The sequence below is a fragment of the Gasterosteus aculeatus genome, chromosome 21 (genome assembly GCF_964276395.1).
Source record: "Gasterosteus aculeatus chromosome 21, fGasAcu3.hap1.1, whole genome shotgun sequence".
Taxonomy (NCBI): domain Eukaryota; kingdom Metazoa; phylum Chordata; class Actinopteri; order Perciformes; family Gasterosteidae; genus Gasterosteus; species Gasterosteus aculeatus.
In genome coordinates, this window is record NC_135708.1 from 7,922,102 (window position 1) to 7,944,225 (window position 22,124).

The window sequence follows — 22,124 nt, forward strand, 5'->3', positions numbered from 1 at the left end:
GAGCCATGGGTTAAAAATGTAATGTAAGTCGCTTTGGATAAAAGCGTCAGCTAAATGACTTGTAATGTTTTCCAAAATCATTGGATGGCCTGCTGTTAAGGCAGAAGATGTTAAAGGGCTACAGGCATATGCATTCTGTTTACGAGAATGTTGCAATGCTATGGAGGAATTGCAATATTTAGATGAACTCAATATGCCAGCAAACATGAAAACAATCATGCAGAAACTTCCTTTCAAGCTCAGGGAAAAGTGGAGAGCAGCTGCATGTGAAATCTCAGAAAAAGAAGGTTTCAGATCTGGTTTTAGAGACTTTATCATGTTCATTGAGTACCAAGTCAAAATCATTTCAGATCCTATCTCATTTCTGATCCCACTCAAGGTGGTGTAAATAAAGGAGGCAACAAGACAAAACTAGAAAATGCATTTCCTGCTGAAGATGCGTTGGAATGCAAAATGAACTTCAGAAAATTGCTGAAAATACAGAAAGTTGAAGGGAATTTTAATACGTTTGCTTAAATTACAGATATTAGAAAAGCTGAAATTAATTTGAAATTGCTGAAAATACAGAAATGGGAGAAGCTGAAAGAAATTTCAATAGATTTGCTGAAAACAGCTGAAACAAATTTGAAAAATTGCAAAAAAATACAGAAATGAATATTAAAACATTGCTGTTAATACAGGCATAAGAAAAGCTGAAATTGTTTTAAAGAACTGCTGAAAATACAGAAATGTGAGAAGCTAAATTTCAATATAATTTCTAAACAATACAGAAGTTGCAGGAGCTTAAATGAATTAAAACAAATTACAGAAATAACAAAAGCTGAGATGAATAAAAAGAGGTTTTAAATTGTTTGTAGTAATATTAGTAGTAGTAGTAGTTTTTTAGTTTTAACTGTGGTATTCGTAGTAGAAAGTAATAGTAGTTGTAGTATTAATAGCAGTAGAAATACTAGTAGTATGGTAGTAGAAGTATCAGTTGTAGTAATATAAGTACTAGTAATATTTGTAGTGGTTGTAGTAGTATTTGAAAGAGCAATACGTATTTCAACAAAACCGCTTCATTCTGAGCCTAATGGGTAAGGTACAGACAATCTTTGAGGCTTTTATTTTGAAATTATGGGTTTGGGTGGGGGGGGGGACAGAATGTTTGTTATTCAAATAAGAAGTTTTTAATTAATACAAACATTACAGTAAAAATTCCCTCCATGGGGCTTTTTTTTGTTGAAATTATTGGATTGGGTGGGGTGGGGGGGTGTAGATAGAGGGAGGGAGGGTGAGAGGGTGAGGAAGGGAGGGGAGGAAGAGATATAGAGGGAGAGGGAAGGAGAATTAGACAGACAGACTGACTGACTGAGTGATTGAGAGTGAGAAGAGGTCAGGGTGGAGGGGGAGGGGGAGGGGGGGCGAGTGTCTTCATCATGTTGGTCTGTTGACAGAAAGCATAGCTGCGTCATGTGACTCCACTAATCAGGCAATAGGAGCAGCTGTGAGTATCCACGACAACGGCGCACCTGGGTTTATTAACGAGCTGCTTTAAAAGGGCAGAGACAGGGCAGCGAGTTACACAGAATCCACGCCTCAAACAACTGTCCTTCAGCGCAAAACTATAACAGCTATCTAAAAAATAAGAAGTTTGTGCGAGACCCAAGACTCTACCGAACGCATCATGGTTGTTTTAATGTCTGTCCGGTAATAAATACGGCTCCTATTGCAGTTTACAAAACATGTACCTTCTGGATTTTTTTGAGAAATATGTCGCAAGATTTGTATTGAAGCCTATGGGGCTTTTGGCAGAGGTTGTGTCACTTTAACACTCAGGAAGCCAAAACTAAAGAATTTCCATAAACACATAATCCAATCAGCACAACCATGCCATCATTAGTCCAGAGAAATTAAGCCTCAAAAGTGTATACTTTGGCTCTGAGGACAGAAGTTCCATATTTTTTTAACCAGATTCTGACGCTGCCCCACACTCTAGCCCTCGATGTCTCACTCTAAGATACGCAATACACACTCATGTAAAACTCAGAAACGGAGCGAAGAACTAGTGAAACATAATCAGTGATTATGAAAAAAGTAGAATAGATATCAACAGGCAGTTTTTTTCATAAAATAGTTTAGACTTGTGTCAACATTTGAAAGTTGAAATAGTGTCTGTAGCTGAAAGATTGGCGAAGCTGAAGAATCTGAACGTTGAAGTAGTTTAAGAGGATTTGAAAAACGATCTCCATTGGAAAACCATGTTAAAAAATGAATAATTATTGATTTATATAAATTCAAGCTTAAGAGCTAGAAAGCTAAAAAGTCATAGCACCCTTTCTGGGAAAGAGCTGAATATTTTAACATTTGAACGGTTTTAATAGCTGAAAGTGTGAAGGAGTTGAAAGGTGGCGCGGAAGAAATAGAATAATTTGAATAAAGATTCGAAGAACAATACTTGGAATGCTTAATGCATTCCAACAAATAATATGTTGAATTAAAGATTTGAAGAACAATAGTTGGAATCCTTAATGCATTGCAACAATTACATCCAAGGTTGCAGTCAAAAAGAAATAGCTCTGCAACTGCTGTCTTTATGTCTACTGAACCAGCTGTGAGTGTAACCAAGAAAAGCATTGAGACCCAAACACAAAAAATTAGACCTACAGTACCAATTGTGTCCTGTTTGTACTGTACATCTGGACACGCATTGGAGCACTGTCCACAATTGAGGAAAAGAATGCATCAGGAAAAGTTGGACTTTCTGAAAAAGAAAGGTGTTTGCTTTGGTTGCTTGAACATAGGATACATGAGCAAAGAGTTGCAGTAAACGCTTCAGTCATCCCAATGTTCTTCACATTGATAAAAAGGAAAGGAGCAAAGACGAAGATCCGTCAAAGGAACGGTCGGTGAGTGGCACAGCTGTCTCTACTTGTGGTCATACAGGGGCTGGAGGCAGTAACGGCATCCTTTCAATCCTACCTGTCAATGTTAAGTGTATGAAGGGAAACCGAAGCATACAAACGTATGCATTCCTGGATCCAGGAAGTACTGACACTTTCTGTTCTGTCTAATGGAGAGACTGAACTAATGGACAGACTGAACATCAAAGGAAGAAACACAAAGAGTAATCTACGTACAATGGGTCACAGTACAGTTTCAAGTTGTATTGTCAAAGGCTTGGAAGTATCCAAATTCACTGACAATCAGTTCTTTGAGCTTCCAAGTGTGTTTACTCAGAAGAAAATGCCAGTGTCAACACACAATATCATTTCTGAAGAACAGTTGTCAAAATGGACTTACTTGAAAGATGTAAATATTCCCCTTATTAACTCTGATGTTGAGTTGTTAATTGGCACGAATGCTTCAAAGTTAATGGCACCATGGGAAGTAATCAATAGTCAAGGAGAGGGGCCGTATGCAATAAGAACTCTATTGGGCTGGGTGGTTACTGGACCTCTTAACGGGGACGGTACAAAGCAGGGTGAGATTGGCTACCCTACTGTTCGTGTAAATAGGATTGGTGTTGGCAAATTGGAAGAACTGTTGGTGAGACCGTACAAGAAAGATTTCAGTGAGAATTTCTCTAATGACAAAGAGGAGATGTCAGTAGACGAAAGACAGTTCAAGGAAATAGTGACTGTTTCAGTGCAGCTTGAAAAAGGCCAGTACAAAATTGGGTTGCCTTTTAGGACCCCCCATGTAACTATGCCAAATAACGTTTCTATTGCTAAACAACGCGTCAGCTCACCTAAAAGGAAACTTCTAAAGAATGAAAGTTTTCCCAAAGAGAATGCAAACTTTACTGACGTCATTGATAAAGGATGTGCCGAAAAAGAGCATCAGTTGGAATTAGTGATGTGCCGTTCGTGAACAATTCGTTCATTTTGAACGAATCCTTGCAAGGACTCGAGAGTAACGAGTCCTCTCAAAAAAAGATTTGTTCATTTTACTGAACGAGATTCAAAGAACCAAGTCGGTAAAAAGATCCAAACTTCCCATCACTAGTTGGAATGCGTGGATGGGAAGGTTTGGTATCTCCCTCACCATGGAGTATACCAGCCACAGAAAAGAAGCTTGCATGTTGTGTTTGACTGTGGTGCAGAATTTAAAGGAGTCTCACTGAACAGTCAGCTTCTGCAAGGACCAAACCTGACAAGCTCATTGGTGGGAGTTTTGGCACGGTTTAGGCAGAAACGGGTAGCAATCATGGCTGATGTGCAATCAATGTTTCAGAAAGTTAAGGTTGGCAAAGAACGTTTGAGGTCCAACGTTTCTGTGGAAGCCAGAAGAGGAGTGGCCAACTCACAGCTTGGATTTTGACATTGGTGATGACCCAGAAGTTAAAAGGAATCTTTCAGTAAATGCTATTATCACCGAAGACCATTCAAGCTCCACACATAAACTGATCACTTACTTTTCCAGCTGGAAAATGTTGAAAACAGTAGTATGGTGGTTGCTTGTGTTGAAGATGATTTTGCTTTCTTTAAGTAAGAAAGGTTGTCCGTAGATGGTCTTTTTGAAGCAGAGACATCTATTATTCGCTTCAGCCAATGGGAAAGGTTTCAACGAGATTGAGTCACTGGCATCTGGGAAATCTAAAGTGAAAAAACAGCACCATCTACAAACTGAACCCAATTTACAAAAAAGGCTTTTGAGAGTTGGAGGCAGATTAAATAAAGCTTCCATTCCTGAAGATAGCAAACATCCGCTCGTTCTAGCCAAGGACCAACACATCTCAACTCTTACTCCGGCATATTCATGAACAACTGGGCCATAGTGGCAGAAATCATGTACTCTCCAGCTAAGAAGGACGTATTGGATTACAAACGCCAATTCAGCAGTAAAAAAATGGTAATTTTTTTCAGCGGAGCAAAAAATGGCAGATTTACCCGCTGAAAGAGTTGTTCCAGATCGCCCCCCATTCACAAATGTTGGTGTAGATTACTTTGATCCAATTAATGTAAAGAAAGGTTGTAGCATTGTAAAGCGCTGTGGAGTGCTTTTTACTTGCATGGCAAGTAGAGCAAGTCCATCTGGAAGTCGCTTACTCCCTCGATACAGACTGGTGTGTGAATGCGTTGAGAAGATTCATCTGCAGGAGAGGACAAGTTTCTATGATGCGATCGGATAATGGAACTAACTTTGTGGGAGCTGAAAGAGAACTCAGGGAAGCGTTTGCTTCGTTAGATCACAATAAAATACAAAAGACTATGGCACAGAACGGAGTTAAATGGATTTTCAACCCTCCTGCCGGATCCCATCATAGTGGCATTTGGGAGCGCATCAGACGTATGGTCAGGAGGATTCTGAGTACTGTTCTTCATCAGCAATGTTTGGAGGATGAAGGATTTCACACTTTGCTATGCGAAGTGGAGTCCATACTGAATGATCGTCCGATGACACAATTGGCTGATGAGAAGAAATCACATTCTGTTGATGAAAGGAAACCCAGTTTATCCACCTGGGTGATTTGAGAAAAGGGATCTGCACATTAAAAGGAGATGGAGACAGACTGTTTTGGAAATGGTGGACACAAGAGTACATACCATTGCTGCAAGAAAGGCAAAAGTGGAATGAGGAAGGGGTTTTTACCTGGAGACATAGTTGTCGTTGTTGATTCAACAGCGCCTCGTGGATCATGGATACTTGGAAAGATACTTCAGACATTTCCTGATAGGAAAGGACTGTTCGTCTTCAAACCAAGAACAGTGTAATTGAGAGACCAGTGACCAAGATTTGTCTTCTTTGTGAAGCAACAGACATGTAAAAATATTGGAAACCCACAAAGAGGTTTTCTTTGTCAAGGATGTTAATACTGTGTATGTATAAGTGAATTATTATGAAACTGACTACTTCAGTTTTTTTTGTTTCAAATGTAATGGCTCCTTATGTTTAAAAGTATGCGGAATTGTCTTGTCTGTCGCCAGAACCAATAAGGGGCTGGCGTGTAAGAGCCTTTTTTGTTTTTTAGTTTTGATTGTTAGCTCCACCCCCTTAGGTGGTGGGAGGTTGTTTCAATTAGGCCGCTAGGTCAATATTATCAGGTGGATTACCTGGCACAGGTGTTGGTGAGAAGCAAAATATTTTTTTTGACCATGAGCGTGTGGAGAGCCTGAACGTGACCGTGAAGTGTGGACGTGACTGTGGAAGGGTGAAGGTGAAGTGTGGAACGAGAGAGAGGAACGTGAGAGTGGCAGGGTGGAAGAGGCATGTACAAAGATAATTGGATGGGGTCATTAAAGAACAAAATAAAGGACAATCAAAGAAGTGGAAATGTCTCAAAGAATATTTAAACGCGTCAAAACAAACTCAAAACACCAACCAAGAGGACCTAACTTTTCATAGGCAAAAAGGTTCTCTACAGTAATAATGTCCGTTTTAGCTAGCTAACACCCATTTTATGTCGTCCTCCTAGACACGTAATCCCCAATTCTTTTTGTGTCCGCTATTTTTTATCAGCTTCAGAGCCTCACATTAACAGCCAGAAGACACCTCACAGGGGTTACATGTGAGGTGTCTTACATCAGAAAGAGTGGCATTCCGGTTGAGAATCAGGCTAAGGAAATTCTCATCCACCTGAGCCACTCCCCTCTCCGTCCCCTCTGCAGCTGAGCCAAACCACGCCCGCCACCACATACCCCCACCACCCGACTTAGGCCGGAGAGACATCCGGCCTAACCTACTCCCCCCCCCTCCCCTTTTAAGAGCGGGAGAGGAAATCAGCCACAGCCATCTGCGCCACCGACCTATGGACCACCTTGAAATTTAAAGGCCGTAGAGCCAGATACCACCGAGTGATCCGGGCGTTGGTATCTTTCATGCGGTGGAGCCATTGGAGCGGGGCGTGGTCCGAACAGAGGGTGAATGAGCGTCCCAGGAGGTAGTGGTGTAGGGAGTCCGCCCACCGGATGCCCAGGCACTCCTTTTCCATCGTGCTCTACCTGGCCTCTCTCTCGGACAGCTTCCGGCTGATGTACACCACAGGGCAGTCAACTCCCCCCACCTCCTGGGACAAAACGGCTCCCAGCCCCCTGTTCGATGCGTCAGAAAAGTTAGGGTTATGGAGGAGTGGTTCCCCACAGAGAGCCTGTTTTACCTTCTCAAACGCCTGCTGGCACTGCTCCGACCACTGGACCGGATCTGACGCACCTTTCCGGGTCAGGTCGGTCAAGGGGCAGGCCTGGCAAGGGAGAGAACACATCAGCAAACTGCTCTTTTAACTGGGCAACGTCCGCTCTCTGGAGAGAGAGCCTCACTAGGGAGCGAGGTGTGATTACATGATTTTGGTACCTCCGGCCCCAGCTCCTCTCCTTCAGAGACCGCAGACACCAGAGAAACAAACTCCACCCCCCTCCAAGCTTTCAGGAGGTTCAGGTGGTATATCTGCGTATCTCCACCCCTGTCAGACCGCACCACCTCGTAGTCGACGTCCCCCACCTGCAGTGTGACCTCAAAGGGCCCTTGCCACTCAGCTAGGAGTTTATAGTTGGAAGAAGGAAGTAATACAAGTACCTTTTCTCCCGGTGTGACTCGTCGCAGCCTGGCTCCTCTGTCGTACAGCAAATTCTCCCGTGACATCCGGCCCAGTGTGTGGAGCTATCCTTACTCCTTATTGGATGAAACCAAAACTTTCAAACAAGTAAAATCACTCGTGATTGGCAGCAAAACCACACCTGGGCAGGCCAGGCTTGAGTTTCCTTGCTCATTATTGGATGAAACCACAACTTTCAAACAAGTAAAATCACTCGTGATTGGTTGGCAGATCTGTCGCTATTGGTCACCCGCCTCATTGTATTTATATATATATTTATAAATTCATATTATGCTGTATATTAATTTCATTGTTATCCTATGTAGGCTACTACACTATTATTAGGATACTATCCAGGACATGAATGAATTTATAGAGAAAATGAACATTTGCCAGGAACATGTTTATGCAAAGAAAGAGCTTTATTAACAATATACAAAACACAACTATATACAAAGTGAGGAGCTGCCCACACTTGGGTAAAGGCGGCGTAAAAAAATACAGCTCAGTAAACTGTCCGTTTGCCTCCTCGGGGTTGTAGACTGTCACTGGCGACGTGTTTTCCGAGGCAGGTCTGTTGTGCAGGCTCCTAGTGTGTGTGGCTCTGTATTTCTGAGTCGCCTCTAACCGGGACTGCAAAGCTGCAGTCCCGGTTAGAGGCGACTCAGAAATGGCGGCGACCGTACAATCCACCCCGAGACCCCGCCAACAACGCCATCCTCTCTACGGTGGCGGATTTCCAGAGTTCCACCTCGTCATCAGCCAGCACACTTTGTCTCGATTCCAGCAGCTGTAAAAACAACAGAATGAATCAGTACTGTGCGTTGCGTATGGACACAACACATCTATCAATGCACCTGAAAAAGTCAGCAAATAAACTCTTACCCTCTTTCTTCTCGCTCGACTCCGTGCTGAATTCTTCGCAGCTTCCGCCCGCAATGAGTGTTCCGGCTGGGAAAACCTGAAGCTCCTGCGTACCGTCTCAAAATACGTCTTACAGGCGGCTGGAAAACAATTAAATGAGTGTGGTATGAATAACAAAAATCAAACGCAAGTCACAGTAACATTTAACAAGGAAGGAGAAACAGTAAACAGTGTCACTTACACACAAGGACGTCGTCTAAATCTGGACTTTTCCCGGAGCAAATACCAGGTCACCGTCTCATTTTGAGGCGAGATTAGTCTGTGAAAACAAAATGTACAGTTATGATCGGTATCCATCCTATGGTATCTATACGTATATATTCCCTTATACCGCAGAATGAAAGCATCTTCTTTAAATCTTACCCTTGCTCCGGTTCGTAGCACCTGTAATTCGTCTCGGAGTTGTGAAGACGGCGCACCGCTTCCTGTAAACGACACGGCAAAGAAAATACACTCTAATAAAGCTGTTTCTGCTCACTTTTAAGGCTACTAGGCTACTCTTAGCTTTCGTTTTAGGCTACGCTACTTTTAGCTTAGCTTGCGGTCATCGAACATATTCTTACCGCTATCTTTGGGTTTGTGCGCCCGTCTCCTCTTCTTTGAGTCAGTTCCTCCAGAGCCGGCAACCTCTCCTCTATGGACAGCAACCTGGAGAGTCCTGAACGCTCCAGTGGAGCGAACCGCTCATTGATATCGGCAGTTTGTTGTTGGAGTTGACGAGACAATCCACTGAGAGCATTTAGCTGTTTCTTCCCATCTGTCTGCGGACTGGCCGAAAGTTGCTGAACGCGGAGAGGAGTTGAAGGCGAGTTGAACGCGAGACATCGTCCAGCCATTATTCATGAACCAGCACAAACCAAACAAAGGAACTGGAGATACAGTTCTTCTGAATATAGTAACACACACGTGTCTATTTGTATGCTCGTCTTGCAAGTACTGCTGTATGAGTCATGCCTATGACCTCACACGTGATTGGACGAGGAGTCTAAGGGTCCTCCAATCACATACGAGGTTATTGTTATACGGAAGGACCAGTATTTTAGGAAGACAAATGGTTGGGACTTTGTCGTGCAATGAAACAGCTGATATGCTTTATGTAAAGCAGTGTTTTGGTGTCAGCAGAACGGCTTTCCCTAGAATACAGTGGTGCCTCTTTCTCCATTCCACCAGACAATCTTGGATGAGTCTGACATACATGCAATGTTGACAATGTACCATCATCAGATGTACCCTTGTGTCACTGAGGTTGACTGTTTTGCCATGATATGTAAATTGGGTAACATATATGAATGTAACTTACTCAATCGGCAGAGCATAAAGGTCAGCATATGTTTATGCTAAGTGGTGTGGAAACACTACAGTTTTGAGGAATCCGTCCTTGACCCTCTAGCAGAACTACGACCAGGCATTATAAAGCAGTTTATAGTTGTTAATGTTGTGTCAAAGGGTACTGCATTTAAACATGTTCTTGCACAAGTTTCCTGGCTTCATCCCCACCCGGACAGACATTTTTATGGAAAGCCAATAGAAGTTTGGGCTTGCAGGGAACAGACACGTCATACCCAGCATAATTTCTGCCAGTTGAGCGCATTGCTAGAAGATGTGTGGTTAATACATCCTCTGTGCATTTAAGTAAGACCAAAGAAAAGGTCACTGTTGTCCTGCCACTATGCACTGTAGTTGAGCTCTAGGAGACTGTGATCTCTGCAGACCCCTCATTCTGATTCAAATGTTGTTTGCATGGAATGCTCATTTTACCTTCATTAAAACTCTTTTTGCGTTATTTATTATTATTTTATTAGTTTAATTAGTTATTAGTTATTTTGTGTATCTTTTTTACATAACATTTGCCATTGCTAATGGGGTACACAGTAATCTAGCATATTTGATTTAAATAAATCAATTCAAGCTAAAATGTAAGAGTCTATAATTAAGCTACTGAGCCTGATCTATTTGTACCAGAGATTTTCTTACCTTTTAAAAAAACTCCCTCTGAACCCTGATTTGCATTTGTATAGCTCACAGCATTTTCATTTACATGTCAAAGCCTCCCCTAGAATTAGGAGGAGGGGGGTCATGGGGGGACAACTGCCAAGGGAGGCCCACGTCAATTTCTGACAATTTACGGCAGTTTTCGGTGTTGCCCGCAAAGTGAACAGCCATAATACCATAATATGCCATAAAATGCCATAGCCATAGCCATACCTGAAATTCCATGACAATCTACAGTGACGAAAATCCCGAAAATCCCACTTTTCATGCAGTGAGGACGTACTGGATCTCGTTCTTGCAGGGGCTCGGACCTTCCTCCCGGTTTTCTTTAATTAGGTCCAGCACCCCTCGCGGTGTCCTGCCAAACAAAATTTCAAAGGGAGAAAGTCCCGTGGAGGCCTGGGGAACCTCCCGCACTGCAAACAACAGCGGGTCAAGCCAGTTATCCCAATTACGTTCATCTTCGCTAATAAATTTACGGATCATGGACTTCAGCGTCTAATTCATACGCTTCACCAGCCCATCAGTCTGTGGGTGGTACACGCTAGTACAAATGGACTTAATGCCCAGTAACCCGTAAAGTTATCTAAGTGTACGCGACATGAACGAGGTGCCCTGGTCGGTCAGAATCTCTTTTGGCATTCCAACTCGGGAGATGACCTAAAACAGAGTCTGCGCGACACTCTTTGCAGAGATATAGCGCAACGGCACTGCCTCTGGATATCGTGTTGCGTAATCCACAAAGACTAACACAAAGCGATATCCGCATGTGCTCTGGTGAAATGGCCCGATGAGTTCCATGCCAATTCGCTCGAACGGAACCTCCACCAACGGTAGAGCACGCACTTGGCGCCCTCGGAATGGCCGGGGGGTTCACTAATTGACACTCCGGATAATTGCCTGGCCAATACAATTAGGTCATTATCCGGTCTAGTGTTTTTTCGTACCCCATATGACCAGCCATCGGGTTATAGTGGGCCGCCTGGAAAATCATTTCCCGGCGGCTTTTCGGCACCAGCAACTTGGTGTTATCCTGCCCTGTCCGAGTGTCACAACTCACCCTATACAGTCTGTATAGGCTAATCAATGAAAAGTGTGGATATGACTGCGCTGCGTCAGGGCGCACCAGATAGCCATCAATTCGTATCACTTGGTCGTAGGCCCCTCCAGGCTCGTTGGACGGTGGTACCGGATCCACGCTGCTGTCCGGGCCGGGAGCCCCTCCCCGAACTGCTCCAGCACCACTTTCACCATCATCCCTTTAACCCCTCCATCACTGTCCGGCTGCAGCCACCTTGTGCCTGGGCTTGGTTGGCCTCTGCCTGATCCCTCTGGATGGCCGCCAACTCCCCGATCATCTGGCTGAGCGCCACAATCGGCTGGGCCGGCATCCCCTGCTGGTGGTCGTCGTCCGCCATTTCCTCCCCCCAGCCAAATTGGGGGCCACTGTGACGTGCGGTCCTTTGGGGGGTCCCAGAATAACGAGGATGAAGCAGAAGGTTTCGGTACTCAATCTATATTTTATATTTGCAGTACAGAATACAGCCTCCTCGCCCGGCTGAGTCTCCTTCGTCCATCGCCGGATCTCCACTACTGAAATACAAGCACACTTAATTACCTGCACCTGAGGCCAATTATGCCTCCTCCTGGCACCGTTGCCTGAGCTACTACCCTCTCCATCCCCTTTGCAGCTGAGCCCGCCACCACAATGATGCTATCATGATGTCTGAATAGGTTTACAATCAGATTTCTTCAAAACAAGTTTTTACCTTTTCTTCACTTTCAAAGCTTTTATAGCAGGAGAGAATGCCTGAAACTCACATTATGGCAGAATGCATTGAATGAGACTGTTTTCATCACCTCAGCTATGTACACTATCATGATTTCTGAATAGTTTTACAACCTGGTTTGTTCAAACTAAGTTTTGGTGCTTTCTGCACTATTAAGGCCTTTGCAGGCCGAGAGAAGGCTTTAAAATGCACAGAACACAAGAATGCATTGGTTAACAGTGTTTTCCTCAAACTAGCACCTCAGGAAAGTACATTTATCTGTTTTATGATGGTATCATGATCTGTGAATAGTTTTCCAACCTTTTTTGTTCAAACTAAGTTTTGGTGCTTTCTGCACTATTAAGGCGTTTGCAGGCCGAGAGAAGGCTTAAAAACGCACAGAACACAAGAATGCATTGGTTAACAGTGTTTTCCTCAAACTAAAACCTCAGGAATGTACATTTATCTGTTTTATGATGGTATCATGATCTGAATAGTTTTTCAACCTTTTTTGTTCAAACTAAGTTTTGGTGCTTTCCGCACTATTAGGGCGTTTGCAGGCCGAGAGAAGGCTTAAAAACGCACGGAACACAAGAATGCATTGGTTAACAGTGTTTTCCTCAAACTAGCACCTCAGGAATGTACATTTATCTGTTTTATGATGGTATCATGATCTGTGAATAGTTTTCCAACCTTTTTTGTTCAAACTAAGTTTTGGTGCTTTCTGCACTATTAAGGCGTTTGCAGGCCGAGAGAAGGCTTAAAAACGCACAGAACACAAGAATGCATTGGTTAACAGTATTTTCCTCAAACTAGCACCTCAGGAAAGTACATTTATCTGTTTTGTGATGGTATCATGATCTGTGAATAGTTTTCCAACCTTTTTTGTTCAAACTAAGTTTTGGTGCTTTCTGCACTATTAAGGCGTTTGCAGGCCGAGAGAAGGCTTAAAAACGCACAGAACACAAGAATGCATTGGTTAACAGTGTTTTCCTCAAACTAGCACCTCAGGAAAGTACACTTATCTGTTTTGTGATGGTATCATGATCTGTGAATAGTTTCCCAACCTTTTTTGTTCAAACTAAGTTTTGGTGCTTTCTGCACTATTAAGGCATTTGCAGGCCGAGAGAAGGCTTAAAAACGCACAGAACACAAGAATGCATTGGTTAACAGTGTTTTCTTCAAACTAAAACCTCAGGAATGTACATTTATCTGTTTTATGATGGTATCATGATCTGAATAGTTTTTCAACCTTTTTTGTTCAAACTAAGTTTTGGTGCTTTCCGCACTATTAAGGCGTTTGCAGGCCGAGAGAAGGCTTAAAAACGCACAGAACAAAAGAATGCATTGGTTAACAGTGTTTACCTCAATCTAGCACGTCAGGATAGTACATTTATCTGTTTTATGATGGTATCATGGTTTGTGAATAGTTTTCCAACGTTTTTTGTTCAAACTAAGTTTTGGTGCATTCTTCACTATTAAGGCGTTTGCAGGCCGAGAGAAGGCTTAAAAACGCACAGAACACAAGAATGCATTGGTTAACAGTGTTTTCCTAAAACTAGCACCTCAGGAAAGTACATCTATCTGTTTTATGATGGTATCATGATCTGTGAATAGTTTTCCAACCTTTTTTGTTCAAACTAAGTTTGGTGCTTTCTGCACTATTAAGGCATTTGCAGGCCGAGAGAAGGCTTAAAAACGCACAGAACACAAGAATGCATTGGTTAACAGTGTTTTCTTCAAACTAAAACCTCAGGAATGTACATTTATCTGTTTTATGATGGTATCATAAAACAGATAAATGATCTGAATAGTTTTTCAACCTTTTTTGTTCAAACTAAGTTTTGGTGCATTCGTGACTATTAAGGCGTTTGCAGGCCGAGAGAAAGCTGAAAACGCACAGAACACAAGAATGCATTGGTTAACAGTGTTTTCCTAAAACTAGCACCTCAGGAAAGTATATTCATCCTTTTCATGATGGTATCATGGTTTGTGAATAGTTTTCCAACCTTTTTTGTTTAAACTAAGTTTTGGTGCATTCGTGACTATTAAGGCGTTTGCAGGCCGAGAGAAAGCTGAAAACGCACAGAACACAAGAATGCATTGGTTAACAGTGTTTTCCTAAAACTAGCACCTCAGGAAAGTACATTTATCTGTTTTATGATGGTATCATGATTTGTGAATAGTTTTTCAACCTTTTTTGTTCAAACTAAGTTTTGGTGCATTCGTGACAATTAAGGCGTTTGCAGGCCGAGAGAAAGCTGAAAACGCACAGAACACAAGAATGCATTGGTTAACAGTGTTTTCCTAAAACTAGCACCTCAGGAAAGTATATTCATCCTTTTCATGATTGTATCATGGTTTGTGAATAGTTTTCCAACCTTTTTTGTTCAAACTAAGTTTTGGTGCATTCGTGACTATTAAGGCGTTTGCAGGCCGAGAGAAAGCTGAAAACGCACAGAACACAAGAATGCATTGGTTAACAGTGTTTTCCTCAAAACTTTCACGTCGGGAAAGTACATTTATCTGTTTTATGATGGTATCATGATTTGTGAATAGTTTTCCAACCTTTTTTGTTCAAACTAAGTTTTGGTGCATTCGTGACTATTAAGGCGTTTGCAGGCCGAGAGAAAGCTGAAAACGCACAGAACACAAGAATGCATTGGTTAACAGTGTTTTCCTAAAACTAGCACCTCAGGAAAGTACATTTATCTGTTTTATGATGGTATCATGATTTGTGAATAGTTTTTCAACCTTTTTTGTTCAAACTAAGTTTTGGTGCATTCGTGACTATTAAGGCGTTTGCAGGCCGAGAGAAAGCTGAAAACGCACAGAACACAAGAATGCATTGGTTAACAGTGTTTTCCTAAAACTAGCACCTCAGGAAAGTATATTCATCCTTTTCATGATGGTATCATGGTTTGTGAGTAGTTTTCCAACCTTTTTTGTTCAAACTAAGTTTTGGTGCATTCGTGACTATTAAGGCGTTTGCAGGCCGAGAGAAAGCTGAAAACGCACAGAACACAAGAATGCATTGGTTAACAGTGTTTTCCTAAAACTAGCACCTCAGGAAAGTACATTTATCTGTTTTATGATGGTATCATGATTTGTGAATAGTTTTTCAACCTTTTTTGTTCAAACTAAGTTTTGGTGCATTCGTGACTATTAAGGCGTTTGCAGGCCGAGAGAAAGCTGAAAACGCACAGAACACAAGAATGCATTGGTTAACAGTGTTTTCCTAAAACTAGCACCTCAGGAAAGTATATTCATCCTTTTCATGATGGTATCATGGTTTGTGAATAGTTTTCCAACCTTTTTTGTTCAAACTAAGTTTTGGTGCATTCGTGACTATTAAGGCGTTTGCAGGCCGAGAGAAAGCTGAAAACGCACAGAACACAAGAATGCATTGGTTAACAGTGTTTTCCTAAAACTGGCACCTCAGGAAAGTACATTTATCTGTTTTATGATGGTATCATGATTTGTGAATAGTTTTTCAACCTTTTTTGTTCAAACTAAGTTTTGGTGCATTCGTGACAATTAAGGCGTTTGCAGGCCGAGAGAAAGCTGAAAACGCACAGAACACAAGAATGCATTGGTTAACAGTGTTTTCCTAAAACTAGCACCTCAGGAAAGTATATTCATCCTTTTCATGATGGTATCATGGTTTGTGAATAGTTTTCCAACCTTTTTTGTTCAAACTAAGTTTTGGTGCATTCGTGACTATTAAGGCGTTTGCAGGCCGAGAGAAAGCTGAAAACGCACAGAACACAAGAATGCATTGGTTAACAGTGTTTTCCTAAAACTGGCACCTCAGGAAAGTACATTTATCTGTTTTATGATGGTATCATGGTTTGTGAATAGTTTTCCAACCTTTTTTGTTCAAACTAAGTTTTGGTGCATTCGTGACTATTAAGGCGTTTGCAGGCCGAGAGAAAGCTGAAAACGCACAGAACACAAGAATGCATTGGTTAACAGTGTTTTCCTAAAACTTTCACGTCGGGAAAGTACATTTATCTGTTTTATGATGGTATCATGATTTGTGAATAGTTTTCCAATCTTTTTTGTTCAAACTAAGTTTTGGTGCATTCGTGACTATTAAGGCGTTTGCAGGCCGAGAGAAAGCTGAAAACGCACAGAACACAAGAATGCATTGGTTAACAGTGTTTTCCTAAAACTAGCACCTCAGGAAAGTACATTTATCCTTTTCATGATGGTATCATGGTTTGTGAATAGTTTTCCAACCTTTTTTTTCAAACTAAGTTTTGGTGCTTTCTTGACTATTAAGGCGTTTTCAGGCCGAGAGAAGGCTTAAAAACGCACAGAACACAAGAATGTATTGGTTAACAGTGTTTTCCTAAAACTAGCACCTCAGGAAAGTACATTTATCTGTTTTATGATGGTATCATGATTTGTGAATAGTTTTCCAACCTTTTTTGTTCAAACTAAGTTTTGGTGCATTCGTGACAATTAAGGCGTTTGCAGGCCGAGAGAAAGCTGAAAACGCACAGAACACAAGAATGCATTGGTTAACAGTGTTTTCCTAAAACTAGCACCTCAGGAAAGTATATTCATCCTTTTCATGATGGTATCATGGTTTGTGAATAGTTTTCCAACCTTTTTTGTTCAAACTAAGTTTTTGTGCATTCGTGACTATTAAGGCGTTTGCAGGCCGAGAGAAAGCTGAAAACGCACAGAACACAAGAATGCATTGGTTAACAGTGTTTTCCTAAAACTAGCACCTCAGGAAAGTACATTTATCTGTTTTATGATGGTATCATGATTTGTGAATAGTTTTTCAACCTTTTTTGTTCAAACTAAGTTTTGGTGCATTCGTGACAATTAAGGCGTTTGCAGGCCGAGAGAAAGCTGAAAACGCACAGAACACAAGAATGCATTGGTTAACAGTGTTTTCCTAAAACTTTCACGTCGGGAAAGTACATTTATCTGTTTTATGATGGTATCATGATTTGTGAATAGTTTTCCAACCTTTTTTGTTCAAACTAAGTTTTGGTGCATTCGTGACTATTAAGGCGTTTGCAGGCCGAGAGAAAGCTGAAAACGCACAGAACACAAGAATGCATTGGTTAACAGTGTTTTCCTAAAACTTTCACGTCGGGAAAGTACATTTATCTGTTTTATGATGGTATCATGGTTTCTGAACAGTTTTCCAACCTTTTTTTTTCAAACTAAGTTTTGGTGCTTTCTTGACTATTAAGGCGTTTTCAGGCCGAGAGAAGGCTTAAAAACGCACAGAACACAAGAATGCATTGGTTAACAGTGTTTTCCTAAAACTAGCACCTCAGGAAAGTACATTTATCTGTTTTATGATGGTATCATGATTTGTGAATAGTTTTCCAACCTTTTTTGTTCAAACTAAGTTTTGGTGCATTCGTGACAATTAAGGCGTTTGCAGGCCGAGAGAAAGCTGAAAACGCACAGAACACAAGAATGCATTGGTTAACAGTGTTTTCCTAAAACTAGCACCTCAGGAAAGTATATTTATCCTTTTCATGATGGTATCATGGTTTGTGAATAGTTTTCCAACCTTTTTGTTCAAACTAAGTTTTTGTGCATTCGTGACTATTAAGGCGTTTGCAGGCCGAGAGAAAGCTGAAAACGCACAGAACACAAGAATGCATTGGTTAACAGTGTTTTCCTAAAACTTTCACGTCGGGAAAGTACATTTATCTGTTTTATGATGGTATCATGATTTGTGAATAGTTTTCCAACCTTTTTTGTTCAAACTAAGTTTTGGTGCATTCGTGACTATTAAGGCGTTTGCAGGCCGAGAGAAAGCTGAAAACGCACAGAACACAAGAATGCATTGGTTAACAGTGTTTTCCTAAAACTAGCACCTCAGGAAAGTACATTAATCCTTTTCATGATGGTATCATGGTTTGTGAATAGTTTTCCAACCTTTTTTGTTCAAACTAAGTTTTGGTGCATTCGTGACTATTAAGGCGTTTGCAGGCCGAGAGAAAGCTGAAAACGCACAGAACACAAGAATGCATTGGTTAACAGTGTTTTCCTAAAACTGGCACCTCAGGAAAGTACATTTATCTGTTTTATGATGGTATCATGATTTGTGAATAGTTTTTCAACCTTTTTTGTTCAAACTAAGTTTTGGTGCATTCGTGACAATTAAGGCGTTTGCAGGCCGAGAGAAAGCTGAAAACGCACAGAACACAAGAATGCATTGGTTAACAGTGTTTTCCTAAAACTAGCACCTCAGGAAAGTATATTCATCCTTTTCATGATGGTATCATGGTTTGTGAATAGTTTTCCAACCTTTTTTGTTCAAACTAAGTTTTGGTGCATTCGTGACTATTAAGGCGTTTGCAGGCCGAGAGAAAGCTGAAAACGCACAGAACACAAGAATGCATTGGTTAACAGTGTTTTCCTAAAACTTTCACGTCGGGAAAGTACATTTATCTGTTTTATGATGGTATCATGATTTGTGAATAGTTTTCCAACCTTTTTTGTTCAAACTAAGTTTTGGTGCATTCGTGACTATTAAGGCGTTTGCAGGCCGAGAGAAAGCTGAAAACGCACAGAACACAAGAATGCATTGGTTAACAGTGTTTTCCTATAACTTTCACGTCGGGAAAGTACATTTATCTGTTTTATGATGGTATCATGGTTTCTGAACAGTTTTCCAACCTTTTTTTTTCAAACTAAGTTTTGGTGCTTTCTTGACTATTAAGGCGTTTTCAGGCCGAGAGAAGGCTTAAAAACGCACAGAACACAAGAATGCATTGGTTAACAGTGTTTTCCTAAAACTAGCACCTCAGGAAAGTACATTTATCTGTTTTATGATGGTATCATGATTTGTGAATAGTTTTCCAACCTTTTTTGTTCAAACTAAGTTTTGGTGCATTCGTGACAATTAAGGCGTTTGCAGGCCGAGAGAAAGCTGAAAACGCACAGAACACAAGAATGCATTGGTTAACAGTGTTTTCCTAAAACTAGCACCTCAGGAAAGTATATTTATCCTTTTCATGATGGTATCATGGTTTGTGAATAGTTTTCCAACCTTTTTTGTTCAAACTAAGTTTTTGTGCATTCGTGACTATTAAGGCGTTTGCAGGCCGAGAGAAAGCTGAAAACGCACAGAACACAAGAATGCATTGGTTAACAGTGTTTTCCTAAAACTTTCACGTCGGGAAAGTACATTTATCTGTTTTATGATGGTATCATGATTTGTGAATAGTTTTCCAACCTTTTTTGTTCAAACTAAGTTTTGGTGCATTCGTGACTATTAAGGCGTTTGCAGGCCGAGAGAAAGCTGAAAACGCACAGAACACAAGAATGCATTGGTTAACAGTGTTTTCCTAAAACTAGCACCTCAGGAAAGTACATTAATCCTTTTCATGATGGTATCATGGTTTGTGAATAGTTTTCCAACCTTTTTTGTTCAAACTAAGTTTTGGTGCATTCGTGACAATTAAGGCGTTTGCAGGCCGAGAGAAAGCTGAAAACGCACAGAACACAAGAATGCATTGGTTAACAGTGTTTTCCTAAAACTAGCACCTCAGGAAAGTATATTCATCCTTTTCATGATGGTATCATGGTTTGTGAATAGTTTTCCAACCTTTTTTGTTCAAACTAAGTTTTGGTGCATTCGTGACTATTAAGGCGTTTGCAGGCCGAGAGAAAGCTGAAAACGCACAGAACACAAGAATGCATTGGTTAACAGTGTTTTCCTAAAACTTTCACGTCGGGAAAGTACATTTATCTGTTTTATGATGGTATCATGATTTGTGAATAGTTTTCCAACCTTTTTTGTTCAAACTAAGTTTTGGTGCATTCGTGACTATTAAGGCGTTTGCAGGCCGAGAGAAAGCTGAAAACGCACAGAACACAAGAATGCATTGGTTAACAGTGTTTTCCTATAACTTTCACGTCGGGAAAGTACATTTATCTGTTTTATGATGGTATCATGGTTTCTGAACAGTTTTCCAACCTTTTTTTTTCAAACTAAGTTTTGGTGCTTTCTTGACTATTAAGGCGTTTTCAGGCCGAGAGAAGGCTTAAAAACGCACAGAACACAAGAATGCATTGGTTAACAGTGTTTTCCTAAAACTAGCACCTCAGGAAAGTACATTTATCTGTTTTATGATGGTATCATGATTTGTGAATAGTTTTCCAACCTTTTTTGTTCAAACTAAGTTTTGGTGCATTCGTGACAATTAAGGCGTTTGCAGGCCGAGAGAAAGCTGAAAACGCACAGAACACAAGAATGCATTGGTTAACAGTGTTTTCCTAAAACTAGCACCTCAGGAAAGTATATTTATCCTTTTCATGATGGTATCATGGTTTGTGAATAGTTTTCCAACCTTTTTTGTTCAAACTAAGTTTTTGTGCATTCGTGACTATTAAGGCGTTTGCAGGCCGAGAGAAAGCTGAAAACGCACAGAACACAAGAATGCATTGGTTAACAGTGTTTTCCTAAAACTTTCACGTCGGGAAAGTACATTTATCTGTTTTATGATGGTATCATGATTTGTGAATAGTTTTCCAACCTTTTTTGTTCAAACTAAGTTTTGGTGCATTCGTGACTATTAAGGCGTTTGCAGGCCGAGAGAAAGCTGAAAACGCACAGAACACAAGAATGCATTGGTTAACAGTGTTTTCCTAAAACTAGCACCTCAGGAAAGTACATTAATCCTTTTCATGATGGTATCATGGTTTGTGAATAGTTTTCCAACCTTTTTTGTTCAAACTAAGTTTTGGTGCATTCGTGACTATTAAGGCGTTTGCAGGCCGAGAGAAAGCTGAAAACGCACAGAACACAAGAATGCATTGGTTAACAGTGTTTTCCTAAAACTGGCACCTCAGGAAAGTACATTTATCTGTTTTATGATGGTATCATGATTTGTGAATAGTTTTTCAACCTTTTTTGTTCAAACTAAGTTTTGGTGCATTCGTGACAATTAAGGCGTTTGCAGGCCGAGAGAAAGCTGAAAACGCACAGAACACAAGAATGCATTGGTTAACAGTGTTTTCCTAAAACTAGCACCTCAGGAAAGTATATTCATCCTTTTCATGATGGTATCATGGTTTGTGAATAGTTTTCCAACCTTTTTTGTTCAAACTAAGTTTTGGTGCATTCGTGACTATTAAGGCGTTTGCAGGCCGAGAGAAAGCTGAAAACGCACAGAACACAAGAATGCATTGGTTAACAGTGTTTTCCTAAAACTGGCACCTCAGGAAAGTACATTTATCTGTTTTATGATGGTATCATGGTTTGTGAATAGTTTTCCAACCTTTTTTGTTCAAACTAAGTTTTGGTGCATTCGTGACTATTAAGGCGTTTGCAGGCCGAGAGAAAGCTGAAAACGCACAGAACACAAGAATGCATTGGTTAACAGTGTTTTCCTAAAACTTTCACGTCGGGAAAGTACATTTATCTGTTTTATGATGGTATCATGATTTGTGAATAGTTTTCCAATCTTTTTTGTTCAAACTAAGTTTTGGTGCATTCGTGACTATTAAGGCGTTTGCAGGCCGAGAGAAAGCTGAAAACGCACAGAACACAAGAATGCATTGGTTAACAGTGTTTTCCTAAAACTAGCACCTCAGGAAAGTACATTTATCCTTTTCATGATGGTATCATGGTTTGTGAATAGTTTTCCAACCTTTTTTTTTCAAACTAAGTTTTGGTGCTTTCTTGACTATTAAGGCGTTTTCAGGCCGAGAGAAGGCTTAAAAACGCACAGAACACAAGAATGTACTGGTTAACAGTGTTTTCCTAAAACTAGCACCTCAGGAAAGTACATTTATCTGTTTTATGATGGTATCATGATTTGTGAATAGTTTTCCAACCTTTTTTGTTCAAACTAAGTTTTGGTGCATTCGTGACAATTAAGGCGTTTGCAGGCCGAGAGAAAGCTGAAAACGCACAGAACACAAGAATGCATTGGTTA

The 22,124-nt window shown here is 40.9% G+C and overlaps 1 protein-coding gene across 1 annotated transcript; it reads right to left on the reverse strand.

Moving 5' to 3' along the window:
- Nucleotides 1-8,190: 8,190 nt before the first annotated feature.
- On the reverse strand, nt 8,191-9,395 carry LOC144390489 (uncharacterized). The gene is made up of 5 exons (XM_078097030.1): nt 9,001-9,395; nt 8,801-8,862; nt 8,619-8,696; nt 8,399-8,517; nt 8,191-8,303 (listed from the first exon to the last, which is right to left on the reverse strand). Exons 1-4 carry the CDS (start codon nt 9,271-9,273, stop codon nt 8,508-8,510), a joined length of 423 nt encoding a protein of 140 aa, XP_077953156.1. The 5' UTR covers nt 9,274-9,395; the 3' UTR covers nt 8,191-8,303; nt 8,399-8,507.
- Between the last annotated feature and the right edge of the window lie 12,729 nt (nt 9,396-22,124).

Excerpts from the sequence above, each read along its gene's own strand:
- LOC144390489 (XM_078097030.1), bottom strand. The coding sequence starts at position 9,273 with ATGGCTGGACGATGTCTCGCGTTCAACTCGCCTTCAACTCCTCTCCGC. Across the intron at positions 8,863-9,000 it reads GCACAAACCCAAAGATAGCG|GAAGCGGTGCGCCGTCTTCA; the intron begins GTAAGAATATGT and ends TGTCGTTTACAG. Across the intron at positions 8,697-8,800 it reads TGCTACGAACCGGAGCAAGG|ACTAATCTCGCCTCAAAATG; the intron begins GTAAGATTTAAA and ends TTGTTTTCACAG.